The sequence below is a fragment of the Diadema antillarum genome, unplaced genomic scaffold (assembly GCF_040938485.1).
Source record: "Diadema antillarum isolate AM-2024a unplaced genomic scaffold, OU_Dant_1.0 scf00000067, whole genome shotgun sequence".
Taxonomy (NCBI): Eukaryota; Metazoa; Echinodermata; class Echinoidea; order Diadematoida; family Diadematidae; genus Diadema; species Diadema antillarum.
The window spans coordinates 1326458-1352486 of record NW_027270956.1 but is presented as its reverse complement, the minus strand read 5'-3'; the positions used below and the strand labels follow the sequence as shown (position 1 = coordinate 1352486).

At 38.0% G+C, this 26029-nt stretch overlaps 1 protein-coding gene across 1 annotated transcript in view; it reads left to right on the top strand.

Annotated features, from left to right (window-relative positions):
* LOC139716606 (DNA damage-regulated autophagy modulator protein 1-like) overlaps nt 1-22211 on the top strand; it is a 28355-nt gene extending 6144 nt beyond the window's left edge. Inside the window, exons 4-7 of the mRNA XM_071628133.1 lie at nt 11805-11950; nt 18703-18880; nt 20315-20457; nt 20938-22211. Coding sequence (XP_071484234.1) covers nt 11805-11950; nt 18703-18880; nt 20315-20457; nt 20938-21120 — 650 coding nt within the window. The 3' untranslated portion in view covers nt 21121-22211. The remainder of the gene's footprint in view (nt 1-11804; nt 11951-18702; nt 18881-20314; nt 20458-20937) is intronic.
* Nucleotides 22212-26029: the final 3818 nt, after the last annotated feature.

Sequence of the window (26029 nt, the reverse complement as noted above, 5' to 3'; positions counted from 1 at the left end):
TAATTGTACATTATCGATACTGGACATTAAGAGTCACTTTCAGAATCTCCTATCCATCATGACCTTTGAACTGCATCTGTTTTAATAGTAATATGAACAATTGATCGCAGTATTCACATACTGTATGAGCTGAAATTGTCATGTTTAGATATTTCCGCTAATTTCTACTTGTTGGACAATTTCGTTTGTTGTGAATTTCGCGGTTGTAGTGGTCTGATCTATACAAATAATCACTACTTCACGAAAATGAAACCACCGCGAACAGTACTGCAAGTGAACCAATCTATTCAGGGGGGGGGGGGGGGGGGGGGGGGTCGGAGGGGTTCTGCAGATTCAGCTTGCTATCATTCAGTTGCCAACTCTGAAAGTCAACTCCGTAACTTGCATTGGAGGAATTTAAGAGGGAACTGCTGCATTCATAAAATCTGGAAAATCAGAAAGTATTTACGAAATTACAAAAAAAAAAATCCCAATTTGAGAGAGTCAGGAATTTTTATGTGCTATCAATTTGTACACACAAAAATCAAGTGTAATGTTTAATAGCCAATTAGAGATTTGAAACAAACTGTGTATGCACAGTACAGAACTCTATGAAAGACATTTTTTTTTCTTTGCCTCATCGCTTAATGCAAACCTCCCAACCGTTCCAAATTTTGAGGAAAGAACCAGTATTTTGACCATTCCCACAGACATTCTCATCCTTCCAGGTTGTATTAAACCATACTATACTCCTGGGTGGAGAGCAGCAATGTGGGCAAAGTGCCTTGCTGAAGGCAAACGTGTCGGGCTTCGTCAGGCTTGAACCCACGAACCCATACCACGCTCATGTGATTCAGAGACTTCTACTCCTATACATGTACATCCGGCCACAACACCTCCATGCTGTAGTTACACTGTATTATAAGTCAGACTTTGAGGCTGGGAAGTGAAAGTAACATGCTGACTGCATATTAAAGCCACTGTTTACCATTGGGAGCAGTGATATGAAAGATGTTAAAGTTACCGTATTAGATGATGTATAGTTCAGTTGTATCACAAAACATTCTACGCATGTACCATATAAAAAATTTGCGATAAAGCCACCCCAAAAAGGAGATATCATTAATTTTTTCAATAAACCCTAACTGTAGATGGTTCATTCTTGAAACGATTTTGATAAAACTATTGTGCATATTTTGTGTACATCTAACAATACTTAACCCGTTGAAGACGAGTCTCGAGCAGGCGTCTATGGGAAATGCGTGTATAGCAAAATTAATCTGCCCTCAACAGGTTAACATTGATTATACTGATTTAATAACATTTTTCTCTTTTTTTTCGTTCTATCCCAAACTTACATTTAGAACTATTTTGAAGCACCAAAGCTGTTTTTTTTTCTTCATAAGTGTAATCATATGATGTATATGTATTCCAAGGATAGCTTCGTAGCATATTTTTCTCAAAAGAAGAATGAAAACTGGTGAATTTTTGCGAAAGAACTGCATGGAGGGCTGCTCAACACATAGATCATGCAAAGTTGCTAGATATAATACGTCTTAGATGTACGTTGTATGTGTTGCTTGAAGGTTGATAGTCTTACTCTCTGTGCTTTTACAAACTCATAGTTTTGTTATGTTTCTGTTTTTTTTCCCCCCAAATTGTAACTGATCTACTTTTCTGATTTTTCTGTTTTCATACATTTAAGTTAAATTATGTTAGGATGGATTTTCCCTTTAAATGCTTTGTGCAGTATAGAGTGTGTCAGTCATCCGAGGTGCTGTGCAGCTCTGTATCACAAGAGCCATGTGTGTTTGACACATTGCATGTAAAGGCAGTACATCAAAAGTCATGGCTGCTTTGTGCTTTAAAAAATCTCTTCATGATAACATTTGGCAGAAAGGATGCTGACAGGTTTGGTGATATTCATGATAGCAACAATAACAATGATGATGATAATGATGATGAAGATGATGGTGCTTGTCATTATCATAATAATGATGATGATAATAATAATAATAATAATTATAATAATGATAAGTATGATAATAATAGTAATGATAATGATAATAATAATAATAATAATAATAATGCTTACAGTAATGATTATAATGATAAGTATATTCATAGTAATAATATAGATGATAAAAACACAATTAACAATGACTAAAAATTATAGAAGAGAGCTGAGTATAGTTTGAAGTGACAGTAATAATTTGTTATGATGGCAGTGATCATAATGGTAATGATGAGGATAATAATACTAATTTTGACAATTTATAGTAACAGCAACGATGACCCAAAAAGCAATAAAAGATACCCAAGTGAAATTCAAATTGATTCTGGTAGTGTTGCTTAGCATCACCATCGTATTTCTCAATAATGAAGCAACAAAGAAGTCAAATGATGACAAGGCCGTGGAAACTTTGGGCTCTTTAAAGTCTAGCTGGCGGGACTATCACTCACATCAGGGGATACAAGCCTTTTGTCAGATATGTTTTGTTTTGTTTTGTTTTGCTTTTTTTTCTGGCAAACTGTTATAAGCTACTGAAATTCTTGCATCTAATTGGCTGAGAGCCAATTTATCTGGCAAATTTGTCGGGCAAATTGCTTCATGAAATGCCCCCAGGGCTGATCATTTTGAAAATGTGCTTATCATGCTTTTGGTCTTCAGTGGAAATTATTAGACATGAGAATGCTCTGGAAGAATTATGATCTGATAGCAATGAACTAGATTAAGTGTAGAGTGCAAATAAAGTGAAACAAACACAATCCATTATATGAAACGGCTAGCCACGCAGCGACACAATGTTTGATTTCAGCCTATAAATAATTTCAGTCTCGTTTTGCATCCTATCTCTTTATAGTCCTGTATAGCACCAGTTCATCATCCACTTGGAGATACTGCATTAAGCTGTCAATTTTTTTTTTTAATTTTTTTGTTTGTTTGTAAAAACTTCATGGCCCAGGAAAGGACATCCAAAGGATTTATTATCCTTTACATGTCCAATCACTCAATTAACTTGTGTGTGGCTTTTCATCCAATTAGTTAATAATTCATCCAAACTTGTCGTAGTTGTGAACTTTACTAGCAAGCTTGCTCAGGTGCAGCAGTCCAACAGGAATGTCTTTTAACCCGTTCCTTCCGCAATTCTCTGAGTGCCTTTAATGCCCCCAAACGAGATTCTTTTCGCCCGTCGACAGAGAGGCACGCAGGTTGGTAATCCAGCTGTGTGAAGGCAGTCAAGCGGTTCATTGTGTCCCCCTTTCTACGGTCAACTACATGTGCCCGTGAACAATGGAAATATCGATCGGGTGCGAGGTATGAATAGAGCGTGCGCTGATGAGCTCTCAGAATCTTTTGTTCTACACAAAACCAGGTACCTGAATGAGGTGACTGGGGTCAGCGAACCCGCATTTCTAACTAATCTCGGCCTTGATCATTATGTACATGTTCGTACGAGTTTACAGCAGAACAAGCAAAAAAGTAAATCACGAAAAGGTACATAATACTGTAAAACCCCCCTTTTTTTAAACAGCAGGAGAACAAATCCTGATAGATTAAACTCTGATCTTTTTATCAAACCCACTTTTCTGAACATTTTAACACAAAGAAACATGAATTTAGGCCACTGAAGCAGGCACCCTTGTCTTCATTTTGGGAACCTGGTAAACCAGGTTCCCGTATATCAGTTGCTCCCACGGGAACCTGGTAAACCAGGTTCCCGTAAGGAACGGGTTAATAGTGTCACATCTACAGTGATAAAGGAGAATGTGCATTCTCTATTCATTGACAATCACTTTCCTGACATCTCTGAAAAGCGGTCAAGAAAGTATTCCTCTATTGTACCAATTAGTGAACAAAACACAGTAAGGCTTTAAATGGATGTCTTATGACTGAAGCAGGTTGTCTTCTTATTTTCCTTTTTGCTCCTATGTTTTATGTGAGCTTTAAAGGTAACCAAAACCCAGATTTAAATGTACAAGTAGATTGAGTGAAAGCAACTATATGAGTATAACACACCCTTGAAAGTTTAATAAGAAAATACACAAACCATTCAAAAGTTTTGAATTTTTACATTTTCAGTGCGGTTATTGCTGGATAACAAAACTTCTACATTTCATGCCGTCATTGTGTAGAGCAATATTAAAGAAAATTCCACAAAATGCACATTCCATGGACTCGTTACTGACATGATGTTGTTAATTGGTGATGTACCTTCTTTTTGAAACAGCTATTCAAGCCAAGTGCTCTTTATTATGCTGAAAAAGTGAGAATGAGTTGAATTTCTTTATAGTTTCTTTATATTGTGGTCCACAATAACATCGTGTTGCAGTCTCCTTACCTAGTGATGACAGCACCAAAACTGTAAAAATTCATAATTTGTCACTGATGTGTTCTACTAATATTGCTGCTTTCATTCAATCCACATTTGTATAAATTTGGGCTTTGGTTACAGGGCTGCCAACCTTGAGTGAGAGTTTGGCGTGAGACACTGCGAGGGAGCAAAGCGACCTCCTTGCTATAGTACCTGGCGGCCTGCTGTGCCGCCGTACGTACGTGTACGTACTACGTATATACACAGACAGTGTATGTAAAGCAATGTAAAGCACACGTCATAGCCGTCCATACATGTACTGTAATTTGCCAAAAGTACAAGCTACGCTCACGTGGTATAGGTAGAAACCAATCGTAATCCAATTAATAGCTCGTCTTTGCGCGCGAACCAAAAACGATTATTATTGGTTGAGCTTTACACCTGCGTGGGAAAATCTGGAAATTTTGGGCTTGGGCATATCGATACTGTAAAAGTGGTTTCTTTTGCGGTGGTTTTATTTTCGCGCTTTTCGCGCTTTGAGGTTGAACCGCGAATTTAACATCACGCGAAAATGTTTTGAACTCGTCGCTTGTTACAACACTATCATTACCGACCGCGAATTTAAACACACGCGAAAAAGTTGACATCGATGGAAACCGCAAAAGTTTCTGTACGCGAAAGAAACCACTTTTACAGTATTCGGAATATCAGAGAATTTAGAGATATATTTATTTTTGTAGTCATGTACAGTCCATTTTGGGGGTTTAGGTGAGATTTTGTTTATCAGAGTGAGACAGTCAAAATAAGTCAAATTGCTTGAGTCTCGCGCTCAATGCGTGAGAGTTGGCAGCCCTGTGGTTACCTGTGACCTGTTGAAGACTAGTCCCGAGTAGGGCTGTACAGTTAATTGTACTTGGGCAGGCATCTATGGGAAATGCGTATAATAAAGCAAAATCAGCTCGTCCTGTTAAAATGGGTTAATGATCCAAGTAGTCCATGTGTTCACTGTGACACACGTGCATACCCACTCACATACCCACTGACACACACACACACACACACACACACACACACACACACACACACACACACACACACACACACACACACACAGAGCTGGGCATGAGCCAGAAGCTTTTACAACCACAATACAGTTATTGAAATAGTGTGTGTACATTGCAAGGCAAAAAAAAATATCACATGATGTTTACCAACTCTGCGACTAAGTATCAGAATTAGTGATATATTGGACCTTTCTTTTTTAATGCTCTTCCAAATTCCCCAAGTGATATGATCAGCAGATTGCTGTTAGGCAAGGAAGGAATGCATCCTATCAGTTTGAAGTGGTCTTCTTTCCCCCCCCCCCCCCCTTTACAGCTTTAATAGCAGTGTATACGAAAATATTAAGTGCCCCAATAATTAACAAAGATTATGGAGTCTTGCCCATGGCACTTGGAGCATCTCCCAGGTAGTATTTGAAAGGTATCCGTGTTGAGAATTCTGTTCAAGGAGAAATAATTATAAGGACTCTTTTTTCTCTCTCTCTCTCACTCTCTCTGTGACAATCCTTGTGAGTGGCAGATGTATTCATTAACACAGTGTGCTTACAGTATACCTTCTGTAAAAATACATTTTGTGAGAGCCAAGATTTACAAAATTAAAATTCAGGTGAAAATTCTTGTCTGCTCTGTTTGCATTGAAAGCCAGTGGCAATTTTTGTGCTGTGAAAATGGCTGTCAGCTCCATTTTATGAAAATTTCATGCCGCGAAAATATTTTGCTCTAACAGTGCAACGTCCCTTTCGCCAAGTAAGCGTAATGCTTGCAGTAAAGGGCATGTCATTGAGGTGTCTTTGAAGGACTATCCGTATTAATCACGTCTCCTTTGTAGACCATAGTCTGACAGCCCAGAGAGTATCTACAGGAGGAAGTTCACTGTTTTCTTTTCGAAGATCCACATTTATTTGGTCTCTCCATTATTTCCCCTTCCTTTTTTTTTTTTTACCCACGATCGAGGCACACAGAAGTGAAAGCAAATTCTACAAAAATTTCTCTTTTTTTAACGCTTTATGTGGTACAATTGTTGGCCACAACATTCTGAGACCGCAATGCATGAGCACTTCAGGAAATCATTCTGTTTTACATAGCCATGTAACTTTTTTTTATTGAAGTATAATTATGATAAAAATGCAGTACAGGAAAGTTGTAGATTAAATTCCAATTAAGTTTTGCTGTGGTGTTTTGTATGACGAAGCTACAGTTGTTTTGATCTTTCAAATGGCCAGTATTAAAAACGTAACCCCAAAACAGATGGTAAATATTCTTAAATATGGTCATAATAACGCACACATGAGATTCACTTGACAAAGCCCTACAGACCACTACTATTCAATCACCACACAACATGGGCTCTCTATGTGAGGTATGTAATCGTGATTGGTGCTTTCATCCTACAATGGCATTATGGGCAATTTACATATAGATAATAGGCTGGTTTTCATGTTTGAGCAAAATATGCGAAGTTGGCAAGCCTTTCACTGAGTCGGGCATGTGAACATGGCACATAAATATCAAGATAAACAATTGACTGCAAGTCTGAAGTAACATGGCATAGAAATATGAGCTTTGTCCATGAAAAGGTCAGATACATGTATGAATGTAATCTGATAATTTCCTCATTGCAGTCTTTAAGGAGCTTAACCTGTTGATGACGAGTCCCGGGTATACTCGGGCGGGGGTCTATGGGAAATGCGTGTTGTAGCAAAATCAGTCCATCCTCAGCAGGTTGAAACCCATTCCTGCATTTACTTACGGAGAGCGAGTGGGTACTTTGCACTTGATCATTGACCTCATATAAATGTCCTCGTTCCCAAAATTAACATTTGAAGAGGTTGGGTTTTTTTATGTCAGTTTCTTGAGTTCCTGCTCTTCCTGTATGATGTACACTGTACTGTAAGTACTACTCAGATAAAGAGAATAACAACATTTTTGTTATATTAGTTTTGATATCTTCTATACGAGTGCACTTTGAATAGCAGTGCCATAATCTTTGTACAAGTAGTATTAATGGACTCTTTGATTCTTTCACTTTCTGTCAATTACTGAAGTTGGTAATGAATATCTAATTTTTGACGAGGTCCACCTCATTAGCTGAGTATCACATTCAAGCTGCGGCGGGGGCGATGCTGCAAATATTTTCCCCCTTTTTTAACGATAACATTAGAGTAGCTGAACTATTTTATGCAGACGCTGCTCTTTGCACACTGTTTCTCTTTCACTCCTCATACTGTATAAGCTGTCGTTTTTGCAAGGGTTTAATTTTCGCGAATCACAGTTGGAACGTGAATTTAGCAACATGCAAAAAATGTCACCATGCGCTGAGGTAATAGTGCGCTTTACCGTCACAGACACGAAAGTGTTTGTGGCCTCCTCATTCGCAAAAATATCTGTACGCAAAAATAACAGCGCTACAGTATCGTCTAGGCAGAATGACTGATTTTTGTAAGAGTGGTTTTAATATACTACCAGCACTTTCAATCTATACCAGTGCCATAATTGTAAATCCATTATCCTACCTCTTGAAATTCTAAAACTAGGATTGGCCAAGAACCTCTCACATGACGGAAAACAATCTCGCCATGAATAAAAGTGAATGTGGCATGACGTCAACATCGGTATATTTTTCGTCATACCAAGATTTGACGTCATTTTTTCTTTTGGCAATGATGACATCATGAGCTATCAATATCTCAAGTGTAAAGATGAATCGCAAACATGATAAGGCTGCAGATGAGCCACTGTGAGTGATCACCTGCGCTGCAACAGCAGGCTTTGTTTACATGTACTTTGTATGCACCGTGCATGCAGTGCGTGCTGCAGCTGTGTAGCATATGGCCAGTTGGCCACTAATTGCCACACTGCAAAAGTTTTTTATTAATAGTAGGCCTACACATTATTATTGTTATATTATTATTATTATTATTATTATGATGATGATGGTTATTATTATTATTATTATTATGATTATTATTATTATTATTATGATTATTATTATTATTATTATTATTATTATTATCATTATTATTATTATCATTGTTATTATGATTATCATTATTATTATTATCATCATCATCATCATCGTCAAGATTATTATTTATTATTTTTGGAATGATAATTTTTCTTTAAAACCTACATTGAAAATTTCATGTAGGATTCAAATAAAGAATGCCTTGCCATCTTTTTGAGGCACCTCTCAGTGGATGGTATATTTGATTATTGTAGACTAGAGGACTTGCTCACTCTTTCGCTTTCTGTCAGTTATTGACATTGGTAGCCCTGGATTATTCAATATTTATAAGGTGTGTGGTGTCATTTCAGAGTGGAGTATCACTGTATGATATAAAATAGGTGCCATAGATATTTCTTTTATTCAATTTTTATGATACCATTAGAGTTGTGCATTACAATTTCACACATAGGCCTCCACTGGCTTTGCATTTTATACTGTTCCTTCGATCCCAACTGCTCAAATTGCAAAAATGAATGATTTTGTTTTTTTCATACTTGTTAGTGTCAATATGTACTACTACCAGCATATCTATACCAGTGCCATAATCAGTGTTTGTAAAGAGGATGACGTGTAGAATACTCTTTCACTATTGTGTTTGAACAGCACAGGGTAGTGAATAGCTTATAGGGTTCAAAGTTTTTGTGTGCACGTTCAAGTTGTCTATACATGAATAGGAAGGTTACAGTGATTTTGGTGGCTATGTACAATGCTAGCTTAGATATTATGTGAGGTTCCTTCCTTTTACGACATGGCGTTTGACTAATTAGTTTGAACTTTGGCCATTTCATTGATCTCTGGACGTGGTGCACTGTTTCTGTCTGTCTGTCTCCTGTGGCTGTGTAAACATGACAAGATGGTTAACCCGTTGAGGACAGGCTGATTTTGCTATTTGATAACACGTTTTTCCCATCGACACCTGCCGAGTATACTCTAGACTTGTCCTCAAGGGATTCAAGTTAAAGTATTAATTATACCCCCGCCAAACGAAGTTTGAAGGGGGTATATAGGAATCAGCGGATGGTCGGGCGGTCGGGCGGTCGGTCCGTTGCAAATCTTGCGTCGCGAACTATTTCCTCAGTTTTCAACCGATTCCCATAAAACTTGGCACAGATGTGTGCCTTGGGTTGTAGATGTGCAAGACATATTTTTTGACAGTACCCAAAAGTACGTTGCCATGGTAACGGCATATTATGGGCAAAAATGGGTACAAATCTTGCGTCGCGAACTCCTCCCACAGTTTTTGATCAATTTTTATGAAATTAGGTACAGATGTTCATCTGAATATGTTAATGTGCAAGACACATATTTCCGCAGTGGCAAAAAGTGCGTTGCCATAGTAACGGCATGTTATTGGTAAAATATAGGGCAAAATGCTTCATGGCAAAACTGCTTCATCAGTGTTCTTCCAATTCTCATGGAATTCATATTGAATGTTTGTCTTAGGATATAGGTCAGCATGACACATTTCTTGACAGTGACAAAAAGTATGTTGCCATGGTAACAGCTCACATATTATGAGCCAAAATGATGGAAAATTTTGTGTTGCAAACTTCTTCCTCAGTTTTTGCCCAATTTCCATGAAACTTGGTACAGATGTGTGCCTTTGGTTGTAGATGTGCAAGACGTATTTTTCAACAGTACCCGAAAGTACGTTGCCATGGTAACGGCATATCAATGGCAGAAGATCAAGGAAAGATCTTGCGTATTTAACTACTTCCTCAGTTTTTTGACCAAAGCTTATGAAATGTTGTTTTGACCAAAGCTTATGAAATGTTGTTTGGCGGGGGTATAACCAGTCGCTGTAGCGACATTTCTAGTTTCTTTTTCTTCTGATTTTGGTATTTTTCAAATATTTTAAAGACTCTAAAGCTTTCAAGTAATGTAAATAAATTATTCTTTCTATAGAAAAAAAAAAAACTACCACAGAAAGCTAATCATCAGATCAATTCAGTTTTGAGAAAATTAGCCATGGTATTTATACTATACAAAATAGAGACAAATTTGAAACACCATAGTTGTAGTATTGCTTAATCCCTATTGAGATGTAAACAGCAGATGGTTCAAATATCAAAATCTTTATGATTTTGATGCATAAAACATTTCTTCTTTTTCAGTCAAATCACCTTTTATAATATCTTGCAGTGTTCTGTGACATCAGGCATTTGTGATGGCAGGTCATAGTGATGTATTGTTTGCTCATGCAAAGATGAACTGTGATTGGTCATAATGCAATCATCTGTCCAATGCAACGAGGACTGAAATTAATATATTGTGAGCAGTGGTGTCATGTAAATCAGGTATTAGCAAAATATGATACCAGAATTTGATTGTCTGCCCACAAGGGCAGGGTGAAATGAAGTGTATTATTATGTTGGTCATATGATTTAGCAATTATTTGCTTTGTCTAATGTTGTATTTTAACATTTGACAGTACCTTTGGAGTTACATTTCCCCGTCAAGTTTAGTTCCCCTAAGCACTGTGCACTTCACGAAAATATAACCTCTCGGGGGAAAACATAACTACTGCAGGGATGTCAAGTCTTATCTACAGTGTATATTTCACTTCTAAGAAGGCAATAGTAGTATATGTGACCGTGCACCTCAAAACGAACATAAAGTCGCACACACTGATTTTGCGTGAGGACTGAAAATAAGTGAAATGGGTCAAACTAGCCGAACTTGACTTTTTCATATTTTCTGAAGAAGCGGGTCTTCTTTTACATTATGCTAAAATTTAGTATCATAAAATGGGCAGGAAAATGTGTTTTTTAGCAGTTTATCTCGAACATTTTTGGTAGAATAGTGTGATGAGGTGTGTCTTTAGAATCCCTTTTTCATTTCTGAAAAACCTCGTCCACACTCTTCACTTTTAACTCTAATAACTTTTGAAAGGATAGTGCTACTGCTTTGAAAGTTGGCATTGATTACGGATAGAATGTGTTAATGAGGCATGCTTAATTTCTGCTTAATCTGATAATCCCTTCATTGTTGTTACTCTGGTGGTTTACTTCCTATTTTTTGTCCCATTCATCGCACAGCCTGCACGGTTTGGTAAAGATTAAGCACTTGAATAGACACTGTACTTCAGAGCCTCTTTTCTCAGTTCACACTTTTCCTGAGTTTGTGCTTTCTTTCCAATATTTAGATAGGTTTAATAGGAGAGTCCATTTAATTTGAGTTATACATCATATTAAAGCTTAAAGTCTGCTCTTTCAGAATATGGTCTTAACTAAAAATTCATGTCTGGCGACTTTTTGTTTGTTTTGAGGTGCACGGTCACATATTGTCTTCATTCATATTATGAATTATGAATATTACACTTCCTTTTTCCCCCTCTTGATCACCCCTACTCTGTCTTTCTCTCTATGCCTCCAAAGATGATTGTAGTGCTCAAACAATCATTTGTGTCCAACAAAAATTCACAATTTCTTCCCCTCACAGGGCTGGCGGGGATTTACATCCGCTACAAGCAGGTGGAGTTGTACACGGGACACTCCTACCCATACAGTCTACACCGGGTGAACAAGATCTGCCTCGTGTTAGGAACTCTTGCCTGCCTCGGCATGTCATTAGTGGCAAATTTTCAGGTAGGGAAGTTTTAATACCACATAAGGCGTGGTCAGACTGGCAAAAGATCAAGAAGTTTAAGATCGCAAAGTCTTCGCAATCTTTTGTCGTGCGGTCACACTGGCAGCCAGACTTCTCGATCGAGAAGTTTGGGTCATTGGTGGGCGCATGCAAGAAAGAAGAAAGAACGCGCCATCCGATGGCTAGTGATTGTGACGTAACAATGCACATCTGTACATGACAATGGCCTCACGCTTCGGAGACACACCGCCCGCAAACAGATGGAGAAGCTTGATGGGAGTGAGGGAAATATCCCTAGTTATACCCCCGCCAAACGAAGTTTGAAGGGGGTATATAGGAATCAGCGGATGGTCGGGCGGTCGGGCGGTCGGGCGGTCGGGCGGTCGGTCCGTTGCAAATCTTGCGTCACGAACTACTTCCTCAGTTTTCAACCGATTCCCATAAAACTTGGCACAGATGTGTGCCTTGGGTTGTAGATGTGCAAGACATATTTTTTGACAGTACCCAAAAGTATGTTGCCATGGTAACGGCATATTATGGGCAAAAATGGGTACAAATCTTGCGTCGCGAACTCCTCCCACAGTTTTTGATCAATTTTTATGAAATTAGGTACAGATGTTCATCTGAATATGTTAATGTGCAAGACACATATTTCTGCAGTGGCAAAAAGTGCGTTGCCATGGTAACGGCATGTTATTGGTAAAATATAGGGCAAAATGCTTCATGGCAAAACTGCTTCATCAGTGTTCTTCCAATTCTCATGGAATTCATATTGAATGTTTGTCTTAGGATATTGGTCAGCTTGACACATTTCTTGACAGTGACAAAAAGTATGTTGCCATGGTAACAGCTTACATATTATGAGCCAAAATGATGGACAATTTTGTGTTGCAAACTACTTCCTCAGTTTTTGCCCAATTTCCATGAAACTTGGTACAGATGTATGCCTTTGGTTGTAGATGTGCAAGACGCATTTTTTGACAGTACCCGAAAGTATGTTGCCATGGTAACGGCATATTAATGGCAGAAGATCAAGGAAAGATCTTGCGGATTTAACTACTTCCTCAGTTTTTTGACCAAAGCTTATGAAATGTTGTTTTGACCAAAGCTTATGAAATGTTGTTTGGTGGGGGTATAACCAGTCACTGTAGCGACATTTCTAGTTGGAGTGGGAAGTTTCGCGAGAAGTTTTGCGCAAAGTTTGTGGTCACACTGGCAAAACTACGAGATCTTAAAGATCGCAAACTGAAAGGACAAGTCCACCTTCATATACATAAGGATTGAGAGAATGCAGCAATATTAGTAGAACACATCAATGAAAGTTTGAGGAAAATTGGACAATCCGTTCAAAAGTTACAAAATATTTTAAGTATCTGCACAGTCACTGCTGGAAGAGAAGACTACTACAGTGTATGATGTCACATGCATACAACTACAGTATATAAGGAAAATAAAAAGAGAATTTCACAAAACTTTACTTTTTGAATAAAGTGCACAGTTCTTCGACTTGCTACTGACGTATGTTAAGGGTAATATTATTCCCCCGCCTTCTGAAAGGGAGAAGTCGAGTGTTCTCTTGTTATGCGAGAAAAATGGAAATATGTTGAATTTTCTTCATTCTTTCTTTATATCGTTGTACTCATGTGACATCACAAGTTATAGTACCTGTCATTTCATCTAGCCGTGACTGAGCAGAAACTTCAAAAATTCATAACTTGTTAATGGCATGTTCGATTTTGCTCAAACTCTCACTGATGTGTTCTACTAATACTGCTGCATTCACTCCACCCACATGTCTATGAAGGTGAACTTGTCCTTTAACCTTCTTGATCTTTTGCCAGTCTTTCTGCTCAAGACTGGGCACAGTCCTGCCATACAGCTGATGCAGTTGTCAGTACTGTAAAAGCAAGCTAGTTTTGCGAATTAGGAGTCGATGGGCTTTTTTTGCGGCATGAAATTTTCATGAATTCCTACTGGCATTAGATGCATATGATGTAGGCAAGAACTTCCACATGCACAAATTTTGGCTCACTAGAAATTAAAATGTGTGCAATTTTTTTTTTTTTTAATAGTAGTAGCACAGTGTATTTGTTTGTACATTGTATTTCCTTTTTACATTTTGTGAACCCATAACACGGAGCTTTATGTCGAGGTGCAGAGGATTCTGTAAAAATCTAAAAGGAAGTCTTTGTGTTTGCAGTTTCATACATAATGCTTTGTTTATCTTTAACCCGTTGAGGATGAGTCCCGAGTATACTTGGCCAGGGGTCTATGGGAAATACGTGCTGTAGCAAAATCAGTCCATCCTTAATGGGTTATGATATCGTAGGCTACCATAGAAGGCTACATAGGACTCCAAGTGTCCGCTGTACCATAGACTTCTCTGCAGTGTGGATTGTGCGTCCATTCACATAAAGCATGCACAAGACTCTCAAGTCTGTATCCTAAGAAAGAAAGAAGGACCAGCTGGTTTTGAATAGTCAGGACACATGCCTATATATGCGTCTGCCTTGATTGAGAACACTTTCTAGAGTTCCGTTGAGAGTGCAATGTTGGTTTAGAGTTTAGACAAAGCAGCTTAACTTCAGTTTCATTTCATTGCAATATATCACCAGTCGAACATGTGGACTTTTGGTATGCAAAAGGGTTTCAATACGGTACTATGAATAGGCGACATAATCCTCGTTTACTGGCAATAGAGATATAGTTTCATGTAGCATTTGAATGGGCTGATTGTAAAACAATAGCACTATCATAACCGATTATACATGGTTATAGTCGAATGCCAGTCGGTTGTTGAATGAGATTGACCACATGATAGGTGGAAATTATACATTTAAGGATCAGGTATAAAATACCAATTTCGAGGCTTTTGATAATTCCACAAACTAAAATACATATTAACCCTAACTTACCGGGGGGAGGGGGGGGGGGGGCATAATGGCCTCCCCCTTGACGAATTCCGCGACCATTCCGGCGCGCAAAATTTTTCGACCGCGCCGCTCTCTGACTTTTTACTTTCAAGTCTCGCGCAACTTTTGAGACCAAATTTGTCACGCCCGGGCATACCGTTCGGAAGCCAAGCCCCTTCAAAAAGTTTTCGTCAACCCCAAAATTGCTCAAAAACGTGATTTTGTGTACAAAGTCAATACAAATTGTGTTTTTTCAATTAATTCATATAAAGATTCATATTTTTAATTTATTTTAGCATAATTATGCTTCAAAAAATGTGTATGACAAATTCTGCTAAATAAACAAAAAAAACACACGTTCAAAAAAACAAAGAAATACAGAAAAAATTGATAAAACAACAAAAAACATAAGAAATTAATTTTGAAACTGAATTTTTTTTTACGTACAAATGTTAGGAATGTTACTAGGAATATTTACACCAAAAATCAGCATTCCATAAGCTTTTATAAGCCAATTACAGATGAAAATGAGGTTTTTTGCATATATTTGCATAATTAATTAATTTAAAATAGAAAATGCAAATTTTTGGAAAAGTTAACTTTATTAACAGTCTTGTAGATTACATCCGGCTTTATGTTCATGCAAAATTTTGCGGCGATCGCGCGATCAACGGCCGAGATCTGAAGGGGGGGGGGGGGGGGGAGTTTAGGAATGTCACTAGGAATATTTACACCAAAAATCAGCATTCCATAAGCTTTTATAAGCCAATTACAGATGAAAATGAGGTTTTTGCATATATTTGCATAATTAATTAATTTAAAATAGAAAATGCAAATTTTTGGAAAATTTATTTATTTTTTGTAATCTTGTAGATTACATCCGGCTTTACGTTCATGCAAAATTTTGTGGCGATCGCGCGATCAACGGCCGAGATCTGAAGGGGGGGCTATAATGGTCCCCCCCCCCCCCCCCCCCCCCAGGAATTCAAGCTCGCTAAATAGCCCAGGTAAGTTAGGTTAATTGATATGTTACCTTGTATAGGAATCAAATGAAATAAGGTTTGATCTACATATACCTAGAAATGCTAATAAAGCAATTACTGATGAAAAAAAAAATGCACCATCAATCATAAAATTACAGTAACTCAGGGAAATTGATGGCATGAATAGAACAGAGAAATACTAAAAAACTAGACTTGGAATTTGTCAAGACTGACAAATTAGGTGATCCGATTTGTTTTAATCGATGATTCGAGTCCTGATCGCAATAGGCATGACCATATAGGTTTCATCTGTGTTTAGAGACATTGGCCGTGTGATGTTTGGATTCCCATTTAGAAAAGAGAGTCAGGTCTGCCATCTTTGGTACCAAATTCGGTATACACTATAACGAAGATACAGAATGAAGTATATTTGACCATTGACCCAACTTTGCGCAGCCAAGATGGCATCTGAGCAAAAAGTGGTTATTTTGTGAAATGATTCTTGTAACATGGTCTTTGCGTGTGGAAAATACGGGAAAGATAGGACATGTATTCACCAAGATACAGGTTGAAACATTTATGACCTTTGACCCTAATTTACATACCCAAGATGGTGTCTGATCAAGTAGTTGTTATTTTATGAAATAAAGTACGTGACATGACCTAAACATGTGCAAAATATGGGCGTGATAGGGGCTGGTTTTTTTAACTTATTGCAAAGAAAGTGGCATAAAGAAAGAAATATCTCAATACATCGAAGATAAGTATAATTTCAACCAAGTTTTTTGACGTGATATCGGCGCCGTATGAAAAAATGGAGGGTATAGTCGCGATAGCCCAAAGTCTGAGCTACAACATATTAAAATCTGGGAGAAATTCACGAAAGAGTAAGTGAGCTAGTGTTCGATAAAGACCGTCATGTCAATTTTCATTTCCAGAAAAATTCCCTCCCGTAGAGATAACACGTAAACTGGTTAAATTTGACAAGGTTACATTATATCTATTTTCACGAGGTGAAGACATCATCCGATTAAAACTTTGATTGAACAAAACTTAAAGAGTATTACATTGGCTACAACATACTGAAATCTGGAAGAAATTCACCGAAGGGTAATTGAGCTAGTCGTCGATAAAGACAATCATGTCAATTTTCACATCTAGACAAATTCCCTCCCATAGAGATAACACGTCATAATGAAGATAAAGAAAGAAGTACATATGACCTTTGACCCTACTTTGCACAGACAAGATGGCGTCTGAGCAAAAAGTAGTTACTTTGTGAAATGATTCTTGTAACATGGTCTTTAAGTATGCAAAATATGGGAAAGATAAGACATGTATTCACCAAGATACAGGATGAAACATTTTTGACCTTTGACCCTAATTTACATACCCAAGAAGGTACCCGATCAAGTAGTTGTTATTTTATGAAATAATGTACGTGACATAAACTAAACATGTGCAAAATATTGGGCTGATAGAGCTTGTTTTTCTTGAGTTATTGCAAAGAAAGTTGCAGAAAGAAAGGAATATGAAAATACATGGAAGATAAGCTTTAATTTCAACCAAGTTTTTGGGCATGATGCCGACTCCGTATGAAAAAACAAAGGGCACATTAACGATAGCCCAAAGTCTCAGCTACAACATACTAAAATATGGGAGAAATTCACCGAAGCATAAGTGAGCTAGTGCTCGATAAAGATAGTCATGTCAGTTTTCATTTCCAGAAAAACTGCACTCCCATAGAGATAACACGTAAACTGGTCAAATTTAACAATGTTACTTTTAATCCCTTTTTACGAGGTGATGCCGTCATCCAATCAAATTGTTGTTATTATATATCTGAAAGACCATTTAATAAGCTACAACATATTGAAATTTGGACGAAAATCAACTAAAGAATAAGTGAGATATGCTTGAATGAACTTGAAATTTGATGACGTCATTTTGAAAATTTACTTTTTTAACTTTATTAAGAAATTTGATATATTTTAATCATTTTTCCAGCATTGCCAACCCATGAAATGACATGTACAACTCATCAGCTTTCAGAATATGTAAAAAAAATGGGGGGTCACCGTCCATCCTGACGAGTAAAATTGGATTTAAAATTGGCAGTTTTTTGGCATTGTTGCACTGTATATCGCCATTGACGCGCGCGCGGAATTTCAACTTTGACGGACCCGTATGACGTCATCTTGAGTCGGATTGACTTGAAACTTGGTAGAAATATTCCTTGACATTTCACACATCCGATCAAAGTGAAAAAACGGGAAATTTTCATTGCATATGAGCTGTGCGTGCGTATATGTGCGCGCGCGTACGCGTCCGTCCGATTTTTTCAATTTTTCAAAAAATGCTCCAAATGGTCTGAAACGTATGCAAAAAAAATTTGAGCTTGATTGGAGCATACAAATATTTCAACGCGCGCGTACGCGCACGTCTTTACGATGCGAGGAATTTTGAAAATATGGGTAGAATTCCCTTGAATTGAAATTTATGTGACGTAAATTTCATTGAGAAATTCCACTCCATTAATGAGATATGATTGAAAATGTGTTTTCATATAATGACGTCATAGTGACGTCACGGTCGACTGATCACTACGATTTTACTTGACATGTCGTCTTTGGGACATGATACACATATGGTATAAGTTTGACATTCATAGGCAATGCACTTTCTGAGCTCATCTCTACACAACTTTTGCGGAGAAATAAAGAAGAAGAAGAAGAAGAAGAAGAAGAACAAAGAATCAGTACAGATACAGAAGGTGATCCGAGAGGATTCTCGGATCACCTAATAACCGACAGAAATTTCCTACTGAGTTGTAACGTAAAATTTGTTCTTCTGCAGGAGACGAACGTGATAGCGGTCCACTTCTTTGGTGCCTTCATCCTGTTTGCCACGGGGGCAGTTTACGGATTCCTCCAGGCGTGGCTGACGTACCGGTTGTGCCCGGAGCACGCCTCCATCATCGTTTATCAAATACGCCTCCTCCTCTCCGTTGTCATTGCCATCTTTTTTGTCATCTGTATCCTTTCACCCCTTCCTCACCTGATGTGTACGACACACCTTGCTTCTCATGGTTGCTGTAAAACTATGTTTGATATGTTGTGTCTTTCTAGCAGCGGTGTTAGAACTCGTGGGAGTGCTCCAATGAAGCTGGGAAAACGGTATTCTAGATTTGGATGTGAGGAAGTACATTGTACTTGTTTTTGCCAACAGAGTGGTTGCTATGATATTAGAAATTCTGTTACAGAGGATGTGGTCCCAGTGTGTTCTGTGGATGCTTTTAATAGTAAGAATAAGGTAGATAAGCACTGGAAAGATGTTGCATTTGACTATTGAATAATTACAGCGCATGAGGTCCGTGGTCTCACAGCTTTACACCCCTCCTTGCCATGTTTATGTGTATTTTAGGATATCGCTTTCATGGCATGGTATAGTATTGGTGGAGAATATTATCAATAATGATATGTACACCAGTACATGTATGTGCCTTGAGCACTCTACAGAGTGGATTTGGCACGATACAAATCATATTTCATTATTCATTATTATTATTATTATTATTATTATTATTATCGTTATTATTATTATTATTATTAGTAGTAGTAGTAGTAGTAGTAGTAGTATTATAAAGAGTAGTTTTAGGCAAGAAATTCCAATCAGAATTTACATTTAATTCATGGATTTAGAAAACTTTTTTTTTCTCATAAATGTGTGTATTAAACACATCACACATGCCAACAGACTTTCAATAATGAACTTGCAATGTGCGAGATGTGCCTATTTCACTCTTGTTGTTTCCACAGTTCACACCCGAAAATTTACACCATTTTTTAGAAGATGGCTCATAGAGTACAAACAATGCTTACTTTCTTGCACCCGTTTTTATGCATGGTAGATTTAAATGCATAGTTTGGATCTTTTCTGTATGCAATTGTTTTCCTCTTGGATATTTTGTTTTCCTGAGCAAGATCTCTTTCAATTAGGTATGGTCTCCACACTGGTATCCATGAGTGGACAAGATATGACGAAAACAAAGCTACACTGGAAACCAACAGATAAGGTAGTACAGCAGTACAAGTTATCATATGTTTCAGGTTTTTCCTCTGAATCCATGCACAGCAATTCAGAAATTTTGATTGGATGCAACATAATCTGATGTGTCATCATGAAAGCGATTGCTTCATAAATTTGAAGCACAGTTTACACGTGAACACATAACCATTATTATGTACAAGCTGTACATACAAAATCTTGGGATATTATTTCATTTGACAGTTCTTTCAAATGCACTTTTGATGCACAAATTATCAGAGAGTTCCTGCAATTGGAGGGGTATACTTCTTAACACACCCTTACCTTCCAACACAACCCTACTTCCACACCGTTACCTGGTACCATACCCTTACCCCATACACCACACCCTTACCCCATACACCACACCCTTACCCCCTAGCTTACCCTCACCACACCTTTCTACCACAAGCTCAGTACTCCCCTACTGCACATTCACCTCCTAATCACGTACCATTACCTACATACTATCATGCCTTTACCTCCTACCGCACTCTTACCCCATACCGCACCCTCACTGCATCCGTATCTCCTACCACTTTCCTTATCCTCTGCCATGCCTAAGCCCTTACCATGCCCTTAACCTCTCCCCACACTCCCTTATCAATTGCCGAGGAGTCTTGATACTCGTCATCCTATTAATAGTAAGATGAAGAGACACTTATGCTTTTCTCAAAAGATGAAATAGAAAAAAAAATGCAGTCCATCAGTCATGGGAATCTTAATTTATCTCTTACCTGTTACAAGTGTATTTTTTATGCATGACTCAATCTCTGCTAAATCGACAGACAAGTTTTTTTTTTTCTCCACCTACAGTATGAGATGACAGTGTTACCCAATCTTGTTCTCCCCACTTCTTGAATCAATCGCCCAGTGCCAACTGCCGACACTGTCAAAGACTGATTTGTTTCTACAATGTCTTGCATGACAAGATGATTCTTTTATACCAAGTCTGTATTTTCCCCAATTACGAGTATAGTCTCGATTTGACGTTGAATTCTCCAGGATTACGCCATACACATCGTTGCCACGGTGTCAGAATGGATCATGGCCATGGCCTTCCTCTTCTACTTCTTTACGTTCATCAGGGACTTCCAGAAGATCACGCTGGACTTTGAGTTCAAGCGCTACACACCCGAACCCTTCTTTGATGTGGAGGTGTATGGTAACAACATTGAAACCATCTAGGGCTGCCATACCCCACTACCTCCTTTTCATCTGGGGCCGATCACTCACCACTACAGGCGACTCCTGCTGTAATGAAGTCCTTGGGACCAGCAGTTTTCTTTCGGTGTATTGCGTTTGCTTTATATATTGAAACTGAAGGGATATTTGCATTGTAAACGTTTGTGATGATACATGTAGTTTTGGGACTTGAGTTCTAATTTCTCAGCAACGGAACTCCATCTTAACCCGTTGAGGATGAGTCCCGAGTATACTCGGGCAGGTGTCTGTGGGAAATATGTGTTATAGCAAAATCAGCTCATCCTTAATGGCCTTAATGACCCTGTTTGTTCTAACAGGAGCACCCTGTACCACAAAATGTGTTTTTGCTGACCAAATCTTTTCATATCCTTGATGATCATGTGTTTGATTGATTGGCCTACATGACCAGTTTTTGAATGTATTCAACTATTGTGGGGGCTTTCTGTGCTGATGGACAGATGCTGGAGTGTTGCGTACCTACTTCGGCCCTCTGGTACAGATGACGTGGAACTGGCCTGGTGCATTTATCCCACTTCCGCACTTGTCTCTGTTGAATGAAGACAAGTGGCTGGCTTAGCATCCAATCCTGTCCCGACCCCTCCCCCGAAAAAAAAGAAAGAAAAAAAAGTGTAGCAAAGGAAAAGGGGGGAGGGGGCGAGGGGAAAGGGGTGAGAAGGTTGTGTGTGACAGGTTTTCAGCTAACAGTAGGGGCACTGGCCTACAATCGAAATGAATGGGCTAGCAAAGCAAGGTAATCCACATTGTTGCATGTTATGTTTTCTATTAAAGCCTGAGAAGACTAGTCCAGAGTATACTAGGGACAGGTGTCTGTGGGGAAAGACATGTAATAGATAGCAAAATCAGCTTGTCCTCAATGGGGTATTAAAAGGCATGGTGGCCAAACACAGAACTCTCCTAGGTGACTTATCCGCGAACCCATTAGACCCCTTTCAATCTGAAGAGGGTTTTCCCCCCATCTTCCCCATTTGTTTTGTCCTCCCTTTGTGATTGGCTAACATAAATAGAGGTCACATCAGGTCATTTCCTTTGTTGTCATAGCTACTTCCCTTCCAAAAGAATGAATGCTGGTACTGCTGCCTGTATTGTGAAATTCACTGCATGGAACAAAGCTAGTCACTGTAGTTTCACTTGCATTTTCTTTTTTTTTTCCTCTCTCTCTCTCTTGCAATGAAGTTCCATGCTTTTGTCGTCTTTTATCATTTCTGGCTCTATGCATGTTTTTTTTTTACTTTTTTTTTTTCGTACAAACGATATTTTTTTTATTCTTTTTTTTTTTTCAAAAGAGGAGACATAATGTCAGGAAACTTTTGTCTGGATGTTGTTGCCGCAGCAGAATCATTGCAACAACCCCAGACGCGGTAGCTGTACATTGTATTTCTAATTGTGATTCGGGGAGGATTGGTACCTTGCTAAAAACTTCTTGAAAAGAAAGATGGTACTTGGAGATGTTGCTATGTTGCAATGTGTATGCACTATTGTGCTTGCATTTGTATGGTGTATGGTAAAAAGCATAAGAAGAACAAAAAAAAAAAAAAAAAAAAAAAAAAAAAAAGAGTAACCAAATACGGAAAAGTTTTACTTGAAGCTATGGGGTAAAACATACATGTGGAAATACCTGTCCAATTTCTTGGGACATGGATAGGGGAGAATTGGGAGCAAGGTAATAAATAATGTTATTTTATATTTTTCTCTTATTTTTTTGCAATTGAAGAAGAGCTATTTTTGTATGGCTACAATTTCAAATTTGACAATATCTTGCTGGTCAGCTGTAATAGAATTTTAAATTATCTATCTGCATTTATACTAATTATATAATGAATCCTCAGTTGTCACTGGTTGAAATTGGGGACATAGATTTACAATTGCCTTTAGCCCAAAGAGTACCAAAACTACCCTATAGTACTAAACCACCCCTGTATGGTTCATAGAGACACACATCACAGGTACTGTAAATGATTGGCTTCCATAGCACTATTAGGAGGTGACCTGGTCCAATATATGATTGCAGCGCCAAAGTCTGTGGCAGCATGGATGGGTGAGTGGGCTAGGGCAATCATGATTTCCCCAAAGCAAAATTTAATTTGATTCTTTTTGTTACATGTATATGTAAAACAGATAAAGACTGCTTTTATTCAGGGCATTATTGACACTATTGCCCCTCAGGATCTCAACTCTATGCTATGACCACTGATGCTATGAAGGTCCTCGGGTCATAGCGCGGAGTTGAGATCCCTTGGGACAATAATATCAACAATAGTATACCCCGAAAAGCAGTTTATATTTGTCTGCCAGTGTGGTGCTTCAATACTGGAGCATCAGCCTTGAGGTGTGAGGGCTTGCAAAAAACAGAATGAAAAGTAGTATGTATAAGAGATAGAAATACATAGACAGAAAGAGAGAGAGCGAGAGAGAGAGAGAGACAAAGAGAGACAGATATATGATGATGATGATGATGATGATGATGATGATGATGATATTTAGGTCACAATGACAACAACAAAAATCTTGCCCATTTCATTTTTATGATGTTGATTCGATAGGGGATACTGTGCAGTCAGAATTTAACATAATTTACTTGCTAAAGAAGGACTGAAATATTTTTTCTATATCAGTATATCCAAGAAACTAATAATAAAACAACTCTGCCACACTTGCTGAGAAAATTTCAATAATAACATCTATCTTTTGGCAGCTGAAAATAAATAGTGAAAAAAAATGGGGGAACAAAGAAAGATGTGATTAGTTTGACTTAAGAAGGTTCAATTTGTAGAGAGAATAGAAAGAGGTTTAAATTGCCCAGTGTATAGACTGTTGTTTATTCTGTCACTAGGGGCATAAAACTAGAAATCTAGACATTGTAAGGATTTTACATATATTATCTCTATTAACCCATTGTCTACGGGAACCGGGTGCCCCCCTGTTTTGTAGCATTGGGAATTTGAGTAATCTCGGATGCAACGGGTTAATTGAACAGGATTTGACAAATTATAAGTCGCTGGAGAACTTTATGAGGAGGGAGATTTTGAATAATGTCCTCAAATCAGAAATGTAATGTTCAGTGACTTTTGCAGGCTTTAGTGGTGGCAGGCCACATAGACAATTTCTCCTTTTTATGGGGGCGGGGGTGGATGATGTGCGAGGGAATGGCCTTCTTCAAGAAGAATCAAACCCAAATGCATTATGTGAATTGAGGGAAGGCAAAAATGTTGGTAGAACTCATCAGTGAAAGTTTGAGGGAAACTGGATAATCTTTTAAAGAATTATGAATTTTTACGGTTTGGGTGCTGCCATCCCTGGATGGGAAGACTAGAACACTTTGTGATGTAACGGATGGAAAATGATGTAAAGAAAATTCAACACATTCTCACTTTTCTAGCATAATAAGGGAGAACCTGACTTCCTCTTTCAGAAAGCAGGGGGAACTATATAACCCCTAACATATGCTAGTAACAACTCCAGAGAATGTGTACTTTTCATTAAGAACAAAACAACATTTTGTGGAATTATCTTAATATTTTCTTCGTATCATTTTTCATGGGAGGTTGCAAACTGTTGTAGTCTTCACAACTGGAGATGGCTCCACTGAAACTTTTAAAAATCATGACTTTTCGACAGATTGTCTGATTTTTTGTCAAATGTTCATTGATGTGTTCTACTAATGTTGCTGCGTTCACTCAATCCACACATACATTTGGGTTTCATTCCCCTTTCTGGACCCTACAACTTGCCACTTTATATCAGCTGCGGTGAGTTTTACCAACTTTGAGGTCATATCGCAACAATTCTGAAATATTACTTAGCTGCATTTTGTGTGACGTGTGAAGAGTTTCAGTGTACCAGTCTGTGATTTGAGTCGGAAGTACTTGGAAGTATTTGTATCATATATTTATCAAATTGAATATGTACGTAAATGTGTACATAGTATTAAAGCAAAGTTGAAGTGATTTGGAGTTGTGTCTTGTTCCAGAAGAAAATTTCAGGGATCCATATAAAAAACTTATGTCACTTTCCTTTTGTAGCAAATTTTGTGACACGTGTTTTGATAGTCTAGTCTCAACTCCAACGTTTTAAATGAGAGTGTGAGGCACTTCTTCTGAACTATTTGACATTTTACAGAATATTGCTTTGTCTGTACAACTTGTTAGTACTTTACATTGTATTTGAAGCATGTTAAATAATGCCTTCGAATAGTTGTACAATTAATGTGCCATGAGTGCTGCGCAAGTAGTTGTAAACTAAGTTCCTTCGGATAGACAAGCTTGAAGGTGTCAACTATTTGTGTATTGGCTAGTTTCTTGTATGATATTTACAAGGCCTTGGTACTCAGATTGAGTGTGTAACTGTTATTCAAAAGTAGTGTTAGGTGTGTACACGCCCACAATGAAATTGATTGATATCAGGTAACTAATAAATGCCGTGTACATCATGTGATTGATTGTGGAAACCTGAGGCCTCCTTCACAAAGATGTGGGCAATCATTCTCTCAGATACTACAAGTATGATTGCCATGCACAGCAACTTCAATACTCATTGCTGATCGGTTGTTTCCTCAGCTGCTGCCATGGCAACCGCAATTGTTGCACCGGACAATGATGGCAAAATGCTTTGTGAAACTGGCCCGCAGTCAGTTTGATTTGAATATTAGTCTCACCAGAGGCAAACCAGCAATGTGGTAGGTCCTATGGATTTCTCTGACATTTCACAGCATACAATTGTAATTTATAAAGAAACTATCGTGTTTACTGTACTTTATGATGGGTTCCTGTTGATTTGTCACTAATTTTATGCTTTATATTATGCCAATTACTATGACATGCCTACGTAGCTCTACTATGAACTTTGAATTCATGCTGAATGGACAAAAGACTGA